Source organism: Heteronotia binoei, chromosome 15 (genome assembly GCF_032191835.1).
Source record: "Heteronotia binoei isolate CCM8104 ecotype False Entrance Well chromosome 15, APGP_CSIRO_Hbin_v1, whole genome shotgun sequence".
Lineage (NCBI taxonomy): Eukaryota > Metazoa > Chordata > Lepidosauria > Squamata > Gekkonidae > Heteronotia > Heteronotia binoei.
In genome coordinates this window covers 7,608,811-7,624,721 of record NC_083237.1, presented here as the reverse complement: position 1 = coordinate 7,624,721, position 15,911 = coordinate 7,608,811, and the positions used below count along the sequence as shown (strand labels likewise).

At 48.2% G+C, this 15,911-nt stretch overlaps 1 protein-coding gene across 1 annotated transcript in view; it reads right to left on the bottom strand.

Annotated features, from left to right (window-relative positions):
- MMP14 (matrix metallopeptidase 14) overlaps positions 1-15,030 on the bottom strand; it is a 31,172-nt gene extending 16,142 nt beyond the window's left edge. The window contains exons 1-3 of the mRNA XM_060255361.1: positions 14,873-15,030; positions 6,741-6,889; positions 1,325-1,447 (exon numbers count right to left, since the gene is read on the bottom strand). Of these exons, the coding sequence (XP_060111344.1) occupies positions 1,325-1,447; positions 6,741-6,889; positions 14,873-14,971 (371 nt within the window). The 5' untranslated portion in view covers positions 14,972-15,030. The remainder of the gene's footprint in view (positions 1-1,324; positions 1,448-6,740; positions 6,890-14,872) is intronic.
- Between the last annotated feature and the right edge of the window lie 881 nt (positions 15,031-15,911).

The window sequence follows — 15,911 nt, the reverse complement described above, 5'->3', positions numbered from 1 at the left end:
AAGGGTCTGATTCAGAATAAGGCAGCTTCATATGTTCATATATGTCCACGTCTTCACCCAACCTCATCTGCGCCTCACCAGCAGCCTACACCCTTCAGTCTCCCTTGGGCTCACAAGTTTTCCCTCTTTTTCAGTCCCAAGTTACACTTTTCCTCACATGGGCAGCAACTGCACAGAGAGAACAGCTGAAAGGTATATGACTCCTGTTCTCCCTTTGTCTGCTGTTTTGGGGAACTCGAAAGCCACTGAAAGACAGGGCAGGAGACAAGAGATCTTTTCTCATCCTCTGAAATCTGAGAATTGGACTTCACAGTGCGAAGCCTGGCAGTTTATCTTGTTACCTAAGCCCTGAAATTTTGCAGAGAAATGTTTGAAAGCAAGCATGCCGTGATGCTCAGCTTGGGTAGAGGATTAAGGGAAGTAGAATCTTTTGGGCTCAAGTGCCGTGTTCTACTGGAGAAAGTTTTTCTTCCAGACGTTTCGTTCTCAGCTGTGGAGAACATCCTCAGTGGCGTTGCAGCCGGAGCAGGCTTTCTGACCTTCTTCGCTGCTGTGCATTGAGTGAGGCCAGGGCTGCTGGAGAGCTGCTATTTACATCTGGAAGAAAAACTTTCTCCAGTAGAACATGGCACTTGAGCCCGAAAGATTCTACAAACCCTAATGATGATGCCAGCTGTGAAAACCTGAAATCTTTGATTAAGGGAAGGGCTGTAGTCAAGAGAAGAGCATCGGCTTTGCACGCAGAATGTCCAAGGTTGAGTCCCCAACATATCCATGTAAAAAGATCAGGTTGAAGGTGACGTGAAGGACTTCTGCCTTAAGACTGTGGAAGGCTGCTGCCCGTCAGAGTAGATAATAAGCCTGTCGGGGGAGGGCAAGATATAAATCTGATAGATAAATAAATAATGATCTCCATGGACCAAGGATCTGATTTCGTACAAGGCCACCTCATATATTCAAAGATGCTGAGGGGCTTCTGCATTGGTTCCTCCACCAATCCCCAGTCACCCCCTTTCTGGAACTCATTTGTCCTTCCTAAAACTGACGTGTTTCTTTTCTTGTCTTGTGCCCCAAAATTTTACAATACCAAAAAACCCCACTCAGATTTCATCACCAAAATGAGGTAATTTAAGCGTCTATGACCGTGTGCCCTATTTATAACTTTTCCTTCCTCTGGTAATTCATCAGGCTATCCCCCTTTCACAGGGATTTTTACACTGTATTATCTTCCATGATGGACACCGTCGCAAAGATCATCCTTTCTGCTTCTCCACCCTCAGCTTCCTTCCCCAGCCCCAGCCCCTCGCCCTCTTCCAAACCTCACCAAAAGGTGATTTCGTAGTGTGACCATTTTAGCCCCTGGATGGCGTAGCGCTTGCGCCGTACGTTGGCCTTGATCTCTGCTCCGAATTTATCTGGGACGCCACAGCGGGGTTTCTTCATAGCTCTGAAAGAAAGGGGAAGCGTTTAAGGTTTCATCTGGCCCAGCGGCTGCAGGGCTTTTATACTCCAATCTCTGGCTGTTTCACAAAATGTCTAGTTACTAGGCTGCAAACATCTGATACGAATGTCAACAAACTCCCTGAGATACCCAGGCTGCCTGGAGTTCTGGTCAGGGTTTTTAACACAGTCACTGTTGGGATATTTTCCTGAAACCTGGGGAGAAGGAGTTCGATGGAGTCAAAAGGCAAAGCACCTGCAACACTGAGAAGTGGAGGGTGATTATCAGAGGGCAGAAAGGAACCAAGCCGTCTAACTCTGCCTGATCTCTGCTTAAAACATGGGGTGTTCCTGTCACAGCAGCCTGATCCAGAGGCATCCCTGCCATAAGAGCCAGTTTGGCGTAGTGGTTAAGTGCTCAGACTCTTATCTGGGAGAACTGGGTTTGATTCTCCACTCCTCCACTTGCAGCTGCTGGAATGGCCATAGCTCTCGCAGAGTTGTTCTTGAAGGGCAGCTTCTGTGAGAGCTTTCTCAGCCCCACCCATCTCACAAGGTGTCTGTTGTGAGGGAGGAAGATAAAGGAGATTGTGAGCTGCTCTGAGATTCGGAGTGGAGGGCAGAATATAAATCCAATATCATCATCATCATCAAGGCAAGCTGAAGTGACCGCCTGAAGGTGGCAGATGTCAAGGGCCACTGAGGTGGGACAAAGTGTCATTTAGATCTAGGACTTTCACGTGGCTCCTATTTATCTCAATGACAGTAGCACTAGAGACCTTCTGGTAAAAGTTGGGAGTCCAGTAGCAGCTTTAAGACCAACAAAAATTAGGTCTCTCTACACTTTAAATATATTTGTTTAAAGGCTTAAAAATGCTGAGCTCTCTACCAATGCTTCATTTTGCTTAAGTAATTTTTTTTTTTTGTGGTGTTATATGTTCATTGTAAGTTGTTGTTTTTTTTAAGAATCCTGGGGGGGCAAGGGTGCGTTTCTTCTTTGTGCTTGTGTCTGTATATTGCCTTTATGTCTTCTTTAAAACCAAATCAAATTTAATTTCTGGGAGGACCAACGAAATTGTATTGAGAATGTGCTTTTAACACACGGAAGTTTACATTCTGAATAAAGCTCTGTTGTTGGTCTTAAAGCTGCTACTGGACGCCAACTGTGTTCTATTGCTTCAGACCACCATGGCTGCCCACCTGAATCTATCTTCTGGGAAAAGGTCCCAGATGTTATGTGGAGGTACTCTGAGATGAGCTGGGATGGAAGACCGGGGGTGTGTGTGAATGTTCACAAAACATGCCAAGGGAGGAGGTAATACTGGCAAAGGGGAGGCTAGGGAAGGGACATTCATATTCGCTTTCCAGCACAAGTTTTTAACACATCAAGCATGGAACCTCTCTCTGCAAAGACTGTGCCATCTGCCCTTTCTGATCTCTGCGCTGCTGTCACTGCTGGTACTCTCCTCACACAAACACACACACACAACATTCTACCTTTCCTGTATTAACATGAGTCTCTGGACACACAGTCACATTTCTAGCAACACAGGGGACAGGTACCATGAGGAAGAAATTGTGACCAGCTGGGGTGGGTTTAAACATTTCTGAAGTAATGATGTACTTTATGAGAAGTCCCTAGATAGTTCCGCCTTATGGCAACTAGATGGGGGACTGTTTTGTGGGGCGAGGCAGACATTTTTGTAAAGCCTCACGAAGAGGTCTATGTGACTCAGAAGCTGGCGTTTACTATGTAAAACACTGGCTGGTTTTAATAAAGGGCTTATTTTTTCTGGGGAGAGGCCATGGCTCAGTGATAGAGTATCTGCCTGGCATGAAGAAGGTCCCACATTCAACCCTCAGCATCCCTAGTTTAATGGACTAGGTACCAGGTAAAGTGAAAGATCTCTATCAGAGAAGAGGAAGCTGGATTTATACCCCACCCTTCACTCGGGAGTCTCACAGCAGCTTACAATCTCCTTCCCCTCCTCTCGCCACAACAAACGCCTTGAGAGAAAGTTTGCTGTAGTGGTTAAGTGCGCGAACTCTTATCTGGGAGAACCGGCTTTGATTCCCACTCCTCCCACATGCAACTGCTGGAGTGACCTTGGGTCAATCATAACCCTGACAGAGCTGTTCTCTCAAGAGCAGTTTCTGTCAGAGCTCTCTCAGCCTCACCTACCTCACAGGGTGTCTGTGGTGGGAAAAGGAAGGGAAAGGAGATTCTAAGCCTGAGACTCCTTTGGCTAGTGAAGGGCCGAGTATAAATCCAGTCTGTTCTTCTGAGGTAGTGGGGCTGAGAGGACTCTCTGAGAACTGCTCTTGAGTACAACAGCTCTGAGAGAGTAATGACTGACCAAAGGTCACTCCAGAAGTTGCTTGTGGAGCCGTGGGGAATCAAACTCGGTTCTCCCAGATAAGAGTTCGCGCACTTAACCACTACAGCAAACTTGCTCTCAAGGCGTTTGTTGTGGCGAGAGGAAGGGAAGGAGATTGTAAGCTGCTGTGAGACTCCCGAGTGAAGGGTGGGGTATAAATCCAGCTTCCTCTTCTCTGATAGAGATCTTTCTTAAGATTCTGCGCACTTAACACCAAACTAGCACTCCTGGAAAGAACCTGGAAAACCGCTGCCAATACTAGTGGCCTGTACTGACTTTGATGGGCTGATTCCATATAAAGCAGCTCCACATGTCCATGTGTTCTGTTTGAACAACATAACGTACTAAGACTCTGGCTCCAAAAGCTTAGAGTTTGGTTTTAGGGACCCCCTGCACTGGACTCCAAAGCAGGGCTGCTCATCAGAACAGGCAATGCTGAGCTAGACAAACGAACAGCCTGGCAATACAAGACAACTTTATACAGTCATACTGGCCAAGGGATATCTAAATATTTACCTCAGGACTGCCTTACAACTAGTTAGTTTCACACCAAATAATGTCAACATTTCTGGCTGCTCCAACTCTCGCTGACTGACCCAGAACAGCCACCCTCTTCCCTCCTGAAACTGCTCCTCTTTAAAATCCTCCTCTTTCGAATGCTTGCCAGTGTCTTGTGGTGTGGAGTTCCACTGGTCAACCATAACTATGTCAGGCACTGCTTGCCCTGTCTGGAATATGGAGGCCACCCCCAAGGACAGGATGTTGCCCAGCCATGGTGTCAGCATGCCAGCTTTGGGAATTGGAAGCAGGTGTCCATCCTCCCAGACACAACCACAAACCGGTTCTTGTGCTTGGTTACATCAGGGCCTTTTAGGTGGTTTCAAAATGCCTTGTCACCAACATTTTGAGGATCCTTGAGGGATTTTCTGGGTCATTCAAGAGCCGTTGCACGTTGGCCTTGGGCCTGCTGAAGTCCCTCTTTCATTTCCTGGAAGATTCTCTTGCCCTGAGGCCAAGATCTGTCATTTGTGAGAGGCCTTTTTGTGCTTGGGAGAACCATTTCTATCCTGAGACACTTCATCAAAACCAGCCCTCGCCAACAAAGTGTCTGGAACGCAGCCTGCCGACAAACCCCCACGTCATAACTCCATCCTCTCTATCAAACGGAGCCACAGGTCAATCATACAAGAAGCTTTCTCCCATTCCTTTTATCAGCCCTCAAAATGACTGCCCACCATGGGCCTGATACCATTCTACCACAGAAGGTAGTAGCTAGGAGGGTCTAACTTACTCTCAAGTTTCAAATAAAGAAGTCTAACTTATTGTCAAGTTTCAAATAAAGAAAGCACCCTGCTCGGTAACCACCAGCTATCAAAACTCCCCACTACAGGTGTTTAAAGCCCTACGGGGCTTGGAGTGGGGTGTCTGAAGGATCATCTCCTATACCAGGGGTGGCCAAACTGTGGCTCAAGAGCCCCATGTGGCTTTTTCATACATATCGTGTGGCTCTCGAAGCCCCTGCCCCTCCATTGGCCATATGGAGCACAGGTCCATCAGTGGCTATTAGCCACAGTGTATGGAGCACAGGTCCATCAGTGGCTATTAGCCACAGTGTATGTGTGTATATAACATTTTTTGCCACTGTGTGACACAGAGTGTTGGACTTGATGGGCCGTTGGCCTGATCCAACATGGCTTCTCTTATGTTCTTATGTTCTTATTGGCCAGCTTAGAGAAGGCATTTGTCTCTTTAAATCACTTCTCCTAGTCAAGCCAGCGGCTGACTTGGAAAAGGAATTTAAAGTTAAAGTTGCTTTCTTTCCACATCTCCCTCCCCATCTGTTTGCTTGCCTGCCTGCCTTCCTGTCTGTCTTGCAGCTCTCAAACATCTGACATCCATGTCTTTCGGCACTCAAACATCTGACGTTTATTCTATGTGGCTCTTAAGTTAAGCCAGTTTGGCCTATGCATTCCTCCCCAGGAATTGAAATCACAGGGAGAGGCCCTTGACTGTCCCATCGACCGAAGATCATCCGGTGGGTACACGAGAAAGGACCTTTTCAGTGGTAGCCCCACAGTTACGGAACAACCTCCCCAAGGAGGTGTACCTAGGCCCCTTGCTCTCAGACTTTAGCTAGCAGATGAAGACATGTTCATTCATGACAGTGTTTGATTACTTCTTCCACCTACCAGCAGTTTTAAATTATTGCTTTTAAATAGTGGCTTTATGAATGGTATTGTATTTTATTATTATTCACAGTGTAAGCCTGTTGAGTTCCCGCAAGGTTGAAAGGCAGCTATTAAATGTTTCAAATAAATATTATAAAAGGTCAGACTAGGAGAGCCTAAATAGGTTTTTATGTTGGTAAACAGTTGCTGTGAAGATGAAGAACTCTTAGACCTGGTTTGCAGGGCTAAGGGTTACCATTCCACCCCTACCACATTTGCCCTGTTTTCCCAACCTCAGAATGACAGGCTGAAGTTACTATCTTCTCCATTTGGGGAAACAAAGAGCTGGAAAAATGGTGTGATGAGAAAAGGGAATTCCCACCCCCACCCCCCCAAACTGCTGGGCTGTAGTCCTAATCTGAGAGATCCCTCAAGACTGCAATTTCCCAATAAATCCACATGGAAGATCCATTCATAGATTCCACCCCCCCCCCCCCAAGCTCCGTTGAGCCTTGTTTAAACAGCACTCCCTGTGCACCAACCACGTGCATAATTCACGTGCGCAGACAGTGACATGATCATCACTGCTCCTTACAGGAACACAGTAATTTCAATCACATCTACACAACCCCTTATTTTCACCACTGACAGAGACTTCAGATGTAATTGAAAGATGCTTCTTCTCACAGTCTTTTGGGTGAAAATAACATACATCCTGTCCCTAGGATGCGAGCAGGAAAAAGAGCTCACTTACTTCAAGGTCTCAGAGTCTGCTGAGCCCGTCACCTGGAGTCCGTAGAACCGCTGCATCGCAGCAATAGCAGCCGAAAGCGACTGGGGGGAGCGTTGCGTGTGTGTGCGCAGGTCTCCAGGGGGCAGGTAGCCATATTGCTGCAGCCAAGCCTGGAGAGAAAGTCAGAACCATGGTGTGAGAAGTCCAAACTGTAGGAGGAAGGGAAATGCCCACACCAAAACCACAGTCAGACACCAGGAAGCAAGAAGGCCGAAAGGAGCTGCTAGCAGAGTGTCAAACAAAACAACCTCAGATGATTCAACTTTGCTTTTTATGTCCCTTTTTATTCGAGGTGACAAAACAGACTGTACCATTTCAGATTGCGTGGGCTCCCATGACTGAACGCTGGTGCCCCACATGAAAAAAGAAATCCTTCCATGATAGAGATTTACAAGATTGTGCATGGGATAAAGAAGTACTTTTCTCCCTTTCTCACAATACAAGAACTCATGGGCACTCAATGAAATTGCTCAGCAGTCAGATTAGAACAGATAAAAGGTAGTACTTCTTCACCCAAAGGGTGATTAACGCATGGAATTCACTGCCACATGAGGTGGTGACAGCTACAAACATAGACAGCTTCAAGAGGGGAATTGGATAAACATATGGAGCAGAGGTGATCAGCAGCTATTAGCCACAGCGTATTGATGGAACTGTCTGGGGCAGTGTTGCTCTGTATTCTCGGTATTTGAGGGGGCAACAGTGGGAAGGCTTCTAGTGTCCTGGCCCCACTGGTGGACCTCCTGATGGTACCTGGGGTTTTTTTTGCCACTATGTGACACAGAGTGTTGGACTGGATGAGCCACTGGCCTGATCCAACATGGCTTCTCTTATGTTCCATGTAGAAAACTAGCATCTCAAGGCAAAGACTGCTAGCTTAACCTTCTCCTTGATAGGAGCCAGAAGGAACTGTGGCTCAGAACCAACACTCAGAATATATCTATTGTTTCTGAATGTTCAGTCAGACGAGCAGCTGCCTGTAGAGGCCAGAAACAGCACCACAGTGCAGAAACAAGGACTTTGAAAGAGAACACCAATTGGGACCAACCCTCAGCTCCAAAACAGGATTTTCCACAAATCAGTCCCTTCCCTAGTTCTTTTACCTCCCACGCACTCTTGTTCGAGGAAAGTACTGCTGAGAAATGAAGCCAGAGGCATGAAGGTGTTGGGGACGATCCAAGTGCGCAAGCATGGTGGTCACACATGCTGAATAAGGCAATTTCAATCCACTTTCAAGTTGGACTTTACTGTGTGAAACAGCAAAATCCACTTGGAAATGGCCACAAAAATGCACTGAAAGTCAACTGAAGGTGCATTATTCAGTGCATGTGAATTCGAGGACAGTTCCCAGGAGGGCTTTTTTGTAGCAGGAACTCCTTTGCATATTAGGCCACACACCCCTGATGTACCCAATCCTCCTGAAGCTTACACTAGGCTCTGTACTAAAGGCCCTGCAAGCTCTTGGAGGATTGGCTACATCAGGGGTGTGTGGCCTAATATGCAAAGGAATTTCTCCTATTAAAAAAAACCTTGGTTCCCAGTCAGCCACTGTCCTGAATTACCTGTGGTGGCTATGAGCAAGCTGAACCAAGCAACTCATGAACCAACACTCACCATCATTGCCATCCCAAGCTGGGTCCAATTCTGCAATGGCTTCTTGATCCAGGGCAGTTTTAATATCCCAATGTGCCCCTAGTGGGTTTCCAGAATGTTTTATGGATCAGCGGCAAGGACCAGTCATGAAAAATGGCCCAAACTGTGCTCCGTATCCTATTGAGCAAAAGCGTTAGAAAGCAGCACTGGTTTACTGCTGCACGTGAAAAGAGGCAGGCAGGGAACGGAAACATAGGGAGGAATCCCTGCTCTAACAGTGCCCTACACTCAGTGTTGTTTGTTTTGTGTGGGCTGCCTTTTGTGCCCTCCAGGACTCAGGTCATGCCACTGCTGGGGCGCAGACAAATAGCATGTAATTATGCACCCCTTCGCCATTCCCCTGGTCCACCCAATATATAACCCTCTGTCTATCCATCCTTCACAATTCCCCACTAATCATTAAATTTCGCACACTCTCCGCCTACCCCCACAATCATCTATCAGGACACCCACATATTACGGACATCAATCCATTCCTTTCACCTGTCTTTCCTTACCTTCTCTATTTGCCAACCCACTTGCTGTCCTGCAAACACTGTCCATCCATCTCCATATGCGCATCCTTCTGTACATCATTCTTTCTGTCTGTCTTTATTTCTGTTCCAATAATTCCCCAAATAGTACACTAAGCACCAAGAAATCGCCCCATCTATCCACATCTATCCAGAGTTGTACCCTTCTAAGTCCATTCAAGTCAATGGGCCAACTTAGAAGGGTGTAACTCTACGTAGGATTGCACTGAGCATCTCATGTGACTCCAAAAACCCCTTTCACGGTGGAGGCTGTCTGCTGCATCTCTGTATGTTTCTCTGTTCTCAAAATGCCTCCTTCCAATATTCCTCTACTGAATGAGGAGGGGATATTTCTAACATGTCTCTGGATCAGGTGTGATTGGATCAGTAGTTCCTGAATGCAAAATCAGCTGCCCTCAGCGTTACTCTCAGGACATTGGCTCAGGCAGAAACACGACAGGTAGGCTCCTCTTAAGATCAGGAGCTCTTATCCTGACACAAACAAAAGGCAAACTTTCTAGGATGTAAGTTCTGTGTGTCTCGTGACAGCTACCAGAAGTTTGGCAACGTTTAGCAATCCTGATTTACCACTTTTCTTCTTCTGGCCACGCACAAATTCCCACACGCCCCATCTCTTTCCCCTGCCCCCACAGCTCTTGAAATCAACCACAGTCCATGCCCCACTGATCTCAGTAGGATTTCTTAAAGTTATCCTTCCTGCAATTTACACCCCTGTGCCTGTCACCATTTGTCAGACCCCGTCAGATCTCTCCTTCCTCTTGATCTTTTTAGTGACTCATTCTGTCTGCAGTCATTTCCGGGTCTGGAGAGCTGACCCTGGCTAGGGATTGAGAAAGACTCATCTACCATGTCTAGGAAAAAGACCCTGGTTTCTGCAAATCTCCCCCTGGCCCATAGATTTCATCTAGGATTTGGTGCTGCGGTGGGGCGGGGCAGAGGATGCAGTGATGGGGCTGGAGTGAGTCTCAGAAAAAGAGGTTGGGGGAAGGAGAAGGGAAAGGCTGGAAGGAACTGTGGCTCAGAATGGACACTCATGATAGATCTAAGCCGTTTTAGCCTTACTTAACATCAGGTGATTCAAGAGGGGTGTTGCGCAGAGGAAGAAATTAAGGAAATGAAGGGGGGGGGAGCAAGAGCTGGAAAAGCAGACACTTTAACCCTTTGCAATCAGGAAATCTGCAAAAAAGCAACGGCTTCCCCATAAGAAGGTGGGGTGGATCAGTTCAGAGGCCCACTTAACTCAGCACTCCATCTCCAACCAGGTGCCCCAGAGATGTAAGATGCAGGTGATGTCTTAAAGAAATCACAAAATTAAAATACTTCTTTGCGTGATATCACTGATATGCTGTTAACGTATGGAACTGGCAGGCACGAGACAGACAGCGGCTTGCAAGAATTTAAAAGAAGCCTGGGCAAATTTTTGGAGGAGAGTTCTAATTATGACTCTTGAACAAAACAGCTAAATGGAACCTCCAGCTTTAGATGCCCTATATCTCAGAATATCAGTTCCTGGTGAGCAAACAAGAGAGGAGCACTCCCGCCTTCCTGTCCAGTTGTGGGTTTTCAAGAATACAGAAGTTACTGAAGAAAGAGTGAGATAACTTACAATTTAACCATCCAAAACTACCACTCGTTGTTAGAAGGAAGGGCAATCTTTAATAGATTTTTCTTTCTCGTTTTGTATTAAAAGTAATATAGTGTCCTAAAAAAAAGGCATGTGCCCTTAAATGTGTCCTGATTTGGCCTTACTTTCGAGAATGAATCAAGTAGATGGGCAGAAGGGGGGGGGGATTATAAATCTTTTTGTTTTTTTCTTTTGAAAAGTTGGCAGGAATGGCACTGTAAAATAAATATTTTGGACTCTGTAAATGAACATCTTGCTTCCTGCTTTCAGAAAAAGAACATACAACCCCAGGGTAAAAACAAAAGATGGAGCGCCACTTGGTAGCGTCTAGAAACCTGACAAGTTTCTGTAGCCTCTGGCACTGCCAATTATTTCCTCGCCTCTCTTTTCTTCCCTCCTTTCTTGCCATTCCTCCAACGTCAGGATTTTAAAAAGGCCCCTGTGCCCCCGCTTTTTTCCGCTCTCCTTTCTCCTGCTCGGAGCGTGCCCTAAAAAAAGTCCACCTCATGTGTCATCCATGAGGTCCCAAAAATATCCCTTGGAAGAGGAAGAGACACAAACAAACCCGTCGCCCACGCAGCCTGGTACCATCCTGCCTTGCTCTGGCGTTTCACCCTAGGCCAAAGCCTTCCTAGAGTGAATTGTCAGGCACTCTCATGCCTGGAGAGTTCACACAAGGCTCGCTTTTGTCTGTTCTCCCACATCCTCATTCCGAGCATTCATTTAACCCTTGCTCATTCAGTCCTTCTGTCGGGACCTCAGTTGACTAAGGATCCAGGAATTGACCCCGCATCAGGGGGAGGGATCAACGGCGGCCACTTCCGCCAACCATTCTTGGCTCACCCCATCCATTCTGGACCATTTCCTTCTTTGTTTTCCCCCAATTCGTGGGGAACACCCACATGAAAAGTTGCCACTGCTGAGAGGGTTCGTTAGGCTTCCCAATCCCCAGGTCCCAGCGGGGGATCCCCCGGTTTTACAGGCTTCCCCCCTCCCCCAGCCAGCTGGCTGGCGGGGGAAGCCCCTCCCCCTCAGCTATTATGCACCTCCATGAACAATTCCCATAGGGAATGATCTGTGGGTATCGGGGGCTCTGGGGGGGCTGTTTTTTGAGGTAGAGGTGCCAAATTTTGAGTATAGCATCTAGTGCCTCTCCCCAAAATACCCCCCAAGTTTCAAAAGGATTGGACCAGGGGATCCAATTCTACAAGCCCCAAAAGAAAGTGCCCCTATCTTTCATTATTTTCTATGGAAGGAAGGCATTTTAAAAGGTGTGCTGTCCCTTTAAATGTGATGGCCAGAACTCCCTTTGGAGTTCAATTCTGCTTATCACACCCTTGCTCCTGGCTCCGCCCCCAAAGTCTCCTGGCTCCACCCCCAAAGTCTCCAGATATTTCTTGAATTGGACTTGGCAACCCTAGGGTTCGTCCATACGGGGAGGGACGGTGGCTCAGTGGTAGAGCATCTGCTTGGGAAGCAGAAGGTCCCAGGTTCAATCCCTGGCATCTCCAAAAAAGGGTCCAGGCAAATAGGTGTGAAAAAAAACTCAGCTTAAGACCCTGGAGAGCCGCTGCCAGTCTGAGAAGACAATACTGACTTTGATGGACCAAAGGTCTGATTCACTATAAGGCAGCTTCATATGTTCATATGTTCATACACTCGTCTTCTAAATCCGCATTTATTTATTAATTTTTCTTCATTTATAGCCCGCTTATCTCCCCAATGGGGACCCAAAGCAGCTCACCTGATTCTCCTCTCCCCCATTTTATCCTCACAACAACCCTAAGAGGTAGGTTCAGCCAAGAGTGTGACTGGCTCAAGGTCACCCGGCAAGCTACCATGGCAGAGCAGAGACTCAAATGTGGTCTCTCAGACCATAGGCTGACACTGTAGCCATTGCAGGCATTCTTCCACAGAAACTGAGAAATATCCTTCCAGTTTATCAAACACCTTCCTGCTCAAATCTCTTGACCTTCATCTTATTCTCAGAATTTCTAGGTCCATGAGCAGTGTTCCCTCTAAGCTAAGTCAGTGTCAGCTAACTCATAGTTTTTTAGCCACTTTTTTGTCTTAGCTCAGGAAAAATGGCTCCAGAGCAAACCAATTTATGCAGTAGCTCACAACTTTAATGCCAGCAGCTCACAAAGTAGAATTTTTGCTCGCAAGACTCCACAACTTAGAGGGAGTATTGCCATGAGGCAATAGATTTCTCTCTCTCTCTTTTTAGATAACAATTAAAACGTTCCGCCTAAATGTTTCGCTTTCTTCCAACCACCCATGAGGCAGGCAACAGATTTCTCTTTTATATAGACATAACAATTAAAATGTTCCACCTAAATAAAATCTTCATGCCACTCCCCCATCTCACCCCCAGCACTCCTTTGCTGCTGCAATAGTTTCCACAGTACAAAAAGCTGAAATTCTTGGGACAGGAAAGAAAAGTGGGAGGACCAACAAGACAAAAAAAATTCAACAAAAACAGACACCCCCCACCCACCCACTGGTTAGAGGCAGGACAGAGGTTGAGCTAAGGAAAGGGTTTGTTTTCATCTTTCAAGGAATTGTTGCGTAACCTGAGCAGCATGATCAGAAATGGTGGGGGGGGGGGCAGCCAAAGATTTGGATGCATGAATGGGAGAAGATGCAGATGATAAAGAATTCAGGGCTGGGGGTCTAAGATGCCAGAGGAAAGCAGATGCATGCCCCAGGATGGCTCCAGGGCCATCTTTTGTGAAATAACTGAAAACAGCAGTGAGAGGTTTTGATGACTCCTCTTTGGAATCTCTGCAACATCTGGTCAAACGGGTTTTAATGGTCTCGGAAACACCACCAGAATAGGATGAAAATACACATGGAACAGCAACCCCTCTTTCAAACGAAACTCTCCCCCCGCCCCCCAAGATTAACTCCAGCAAAAGATGGCTAACCAGATAGCAGCCAGAGGAAAAGAAAGGACATGTGTGGGTAGAGGAAGGAAGGAAAGAAGATAGCACACAGAGGGCTTCAAAAGAAAACAGTGAAAGGAAGGGAGCTACGGAAATTAAAGCCACTATAAGGGGAGGTCTGGGAGGAAGGGAAGGATGATGCCCCACCATTCCTATAATGGTAAACAGAAAGAAATGGGATGCCAGTCTGAAGTTCTGGTAGGGAGGAACAACACCTTTGCAAAACCACACTAAAAGGAGCGAAGAGGAAATAGGGTTTTCAGGTTTAGGAAGCTGAAACTGCGATCCTGTAAACTCTAAAGCACTGAAGAGTCCACCACTAGAGAGGGAAAGAATCAATGTTCCCTCTAAGCTGTGGAGTCTTGAGAGAGAAAATTCTACTTTGTGAGCTACTGGCACGGAAGTTGTGAGCTACCACCATTAAAGTTGTGAGCTCCTGCGTAAATTCGTTTGCTCTAGGGCCATTTTTCCTGAGCTGAGACAAAAACGTGTGAGCTGGAGGCTTAAAGAATTGCGAGCTAGCTCACACCAACTCAGCTTAGAGGGAAAGAGCGTATTCCTTTGGCTGAGCGTGAAGTTTCCAGGCCTCCCTTTCAGAAAAAAGGTGAAGGGGAGGGGGGGGAGAGATGAATCGCGTTGCAATTGAAATGCAACCAGCCATCTAGCGCACGCCAGCGAGGGAATGGGGGAAATTTGGCAAAAGGAGGGATGGAACCGAAAATGCCTTGGCAGGTCCCTCGGCAGCTGCAGAACACATCCCAGGAAAGGGGAGTGGGGGGGGGAGGAGAGGGGGAAACAAAGCAAGAATGGCAGGAAGAGCAAGGGAGGCGTAAAGCTGGATGGGAACGGACTGCAAAAGAAAGGGAGGAAAGCAACAAAGGTGGAGAGGAGGTTGGAACTGGAGGAGAAACCCGGAACAGGCAGGGGGAGCAAAGCAAAGGCAGAGGCGGTGGGGAGGGGGGGGGGGAGGCAGAAGCTACCTAAAAGGCCTGCATTGATAAGTCCTGGAAAAGGGAACAGAGGGAAGTTCCCTCTGTTCCCTTTTCCAGGACTTATCAATGCAGGCCTTTTAGGAGGGAACGCTTCAGGGGGAGGAGGGAAACTCCGGAGCGGGAGGCCGGGGAAGGGCGCCCCAAGCTGGGGGTGCAGAAGAGCCGTGGCCGGTGCAAAGGGCCAAAGAGATCCGACGGGGCGGGCGAGCTAACTCCGACGGGGCTGGCCTGGAGAGCGCGCCTCCGCAGGGCGCAAGAGCCCCGGGCCGACTGGAGAGGGCGCAGAAGCAGGCGGAGGCGGGAGGGCTGCCCGGGCCAGAGCGGAGCGGAGCGGCGGGCCACTCACCTCCGGGCTGAAGCGGGGGCTGGAGAAGCCGGGCTGCAGGAGGGCGCCCAAGGCCAGGGCGACGGGCAGCAGGCGCAGGAGGGCGGCCCACGGACACATCTCGCCTCCGCCGGGCCCCGAGGCTGGCTAGCTGGAGGGCTCAGGCTGGCTGGCTGGCTGGCTCGGGTCCCTCCTCTGCTCGCCGAAAGCGGCCGGTCGCTGGGCTCTCTTGCCTCCCCGGCCCGGGTCGTCCCTGGCTGGCGGCGCGCTCCCTCTTTCGGCCCGTCTCTTCTTCCCCTCGTTCCCCCCCCCTTTGCCCAAACTGGAGACGTGGTCGGCGCGGGGTCTGGCTCCAATTAGAGGGTTGCAGGGAGGAAGGAGGCCAAGAAGGGAAGGAGCGCGCCGGGGAAACTCCCACCCCCTGCCCCGCTGCCGCCGCCGCCACTGGAGAGGAGGAGGGGGGAAAGGGCCGGCTCCTCCTGCCTGGGCGAAGGAAGGCGGGGAGAGGCAGCCGGGATGGTGGAGAGGTTGGAGGGGTGGGGTGGGGGGAGAGAAAGAAAGAAGCAGCCCCTAGGATGAAAAGACTTGAAGGGGGGGGGTGGGAGAGAATGAATGAAAGAGCGGAAGGATCAGAACGAGACGGAAGGAAGACAGGATGGAAGAAAGGAAGAGAAAGACACGGGAAAAGAATGGAATCGTGAAATGATCAGAGAGTGAGGGACGAAAATGGAAGCCTCAGGGGGAGGGAAGACGAAAGAAAGAAAAGAAAGAAAGAAAGAAAGAAAGAAAGAAAGAAAGAAAGAAAGAAAGAAAGAAAGAAAGAAAGAATGAATTGGGGTAGAAGAAATAAAAGAGAAGGATGGGGAAAGTGCAATACTGGAAGGAAGAGAAGAAAGAGAGAGAGGAAGGAAGGAAGGAAGGAAAGAAGGAAGGAAGGAAGGAAGGAAGGAAGGAAGGAAGGAAGGAAGGAAGGAAGGAAGGAAGGATCCTCTTGGATCTTGACAGATCAAGAGTCAAAAGCAAAGGGTTGATACCCCAATTTCAGGGCTTTTTTTCTCCC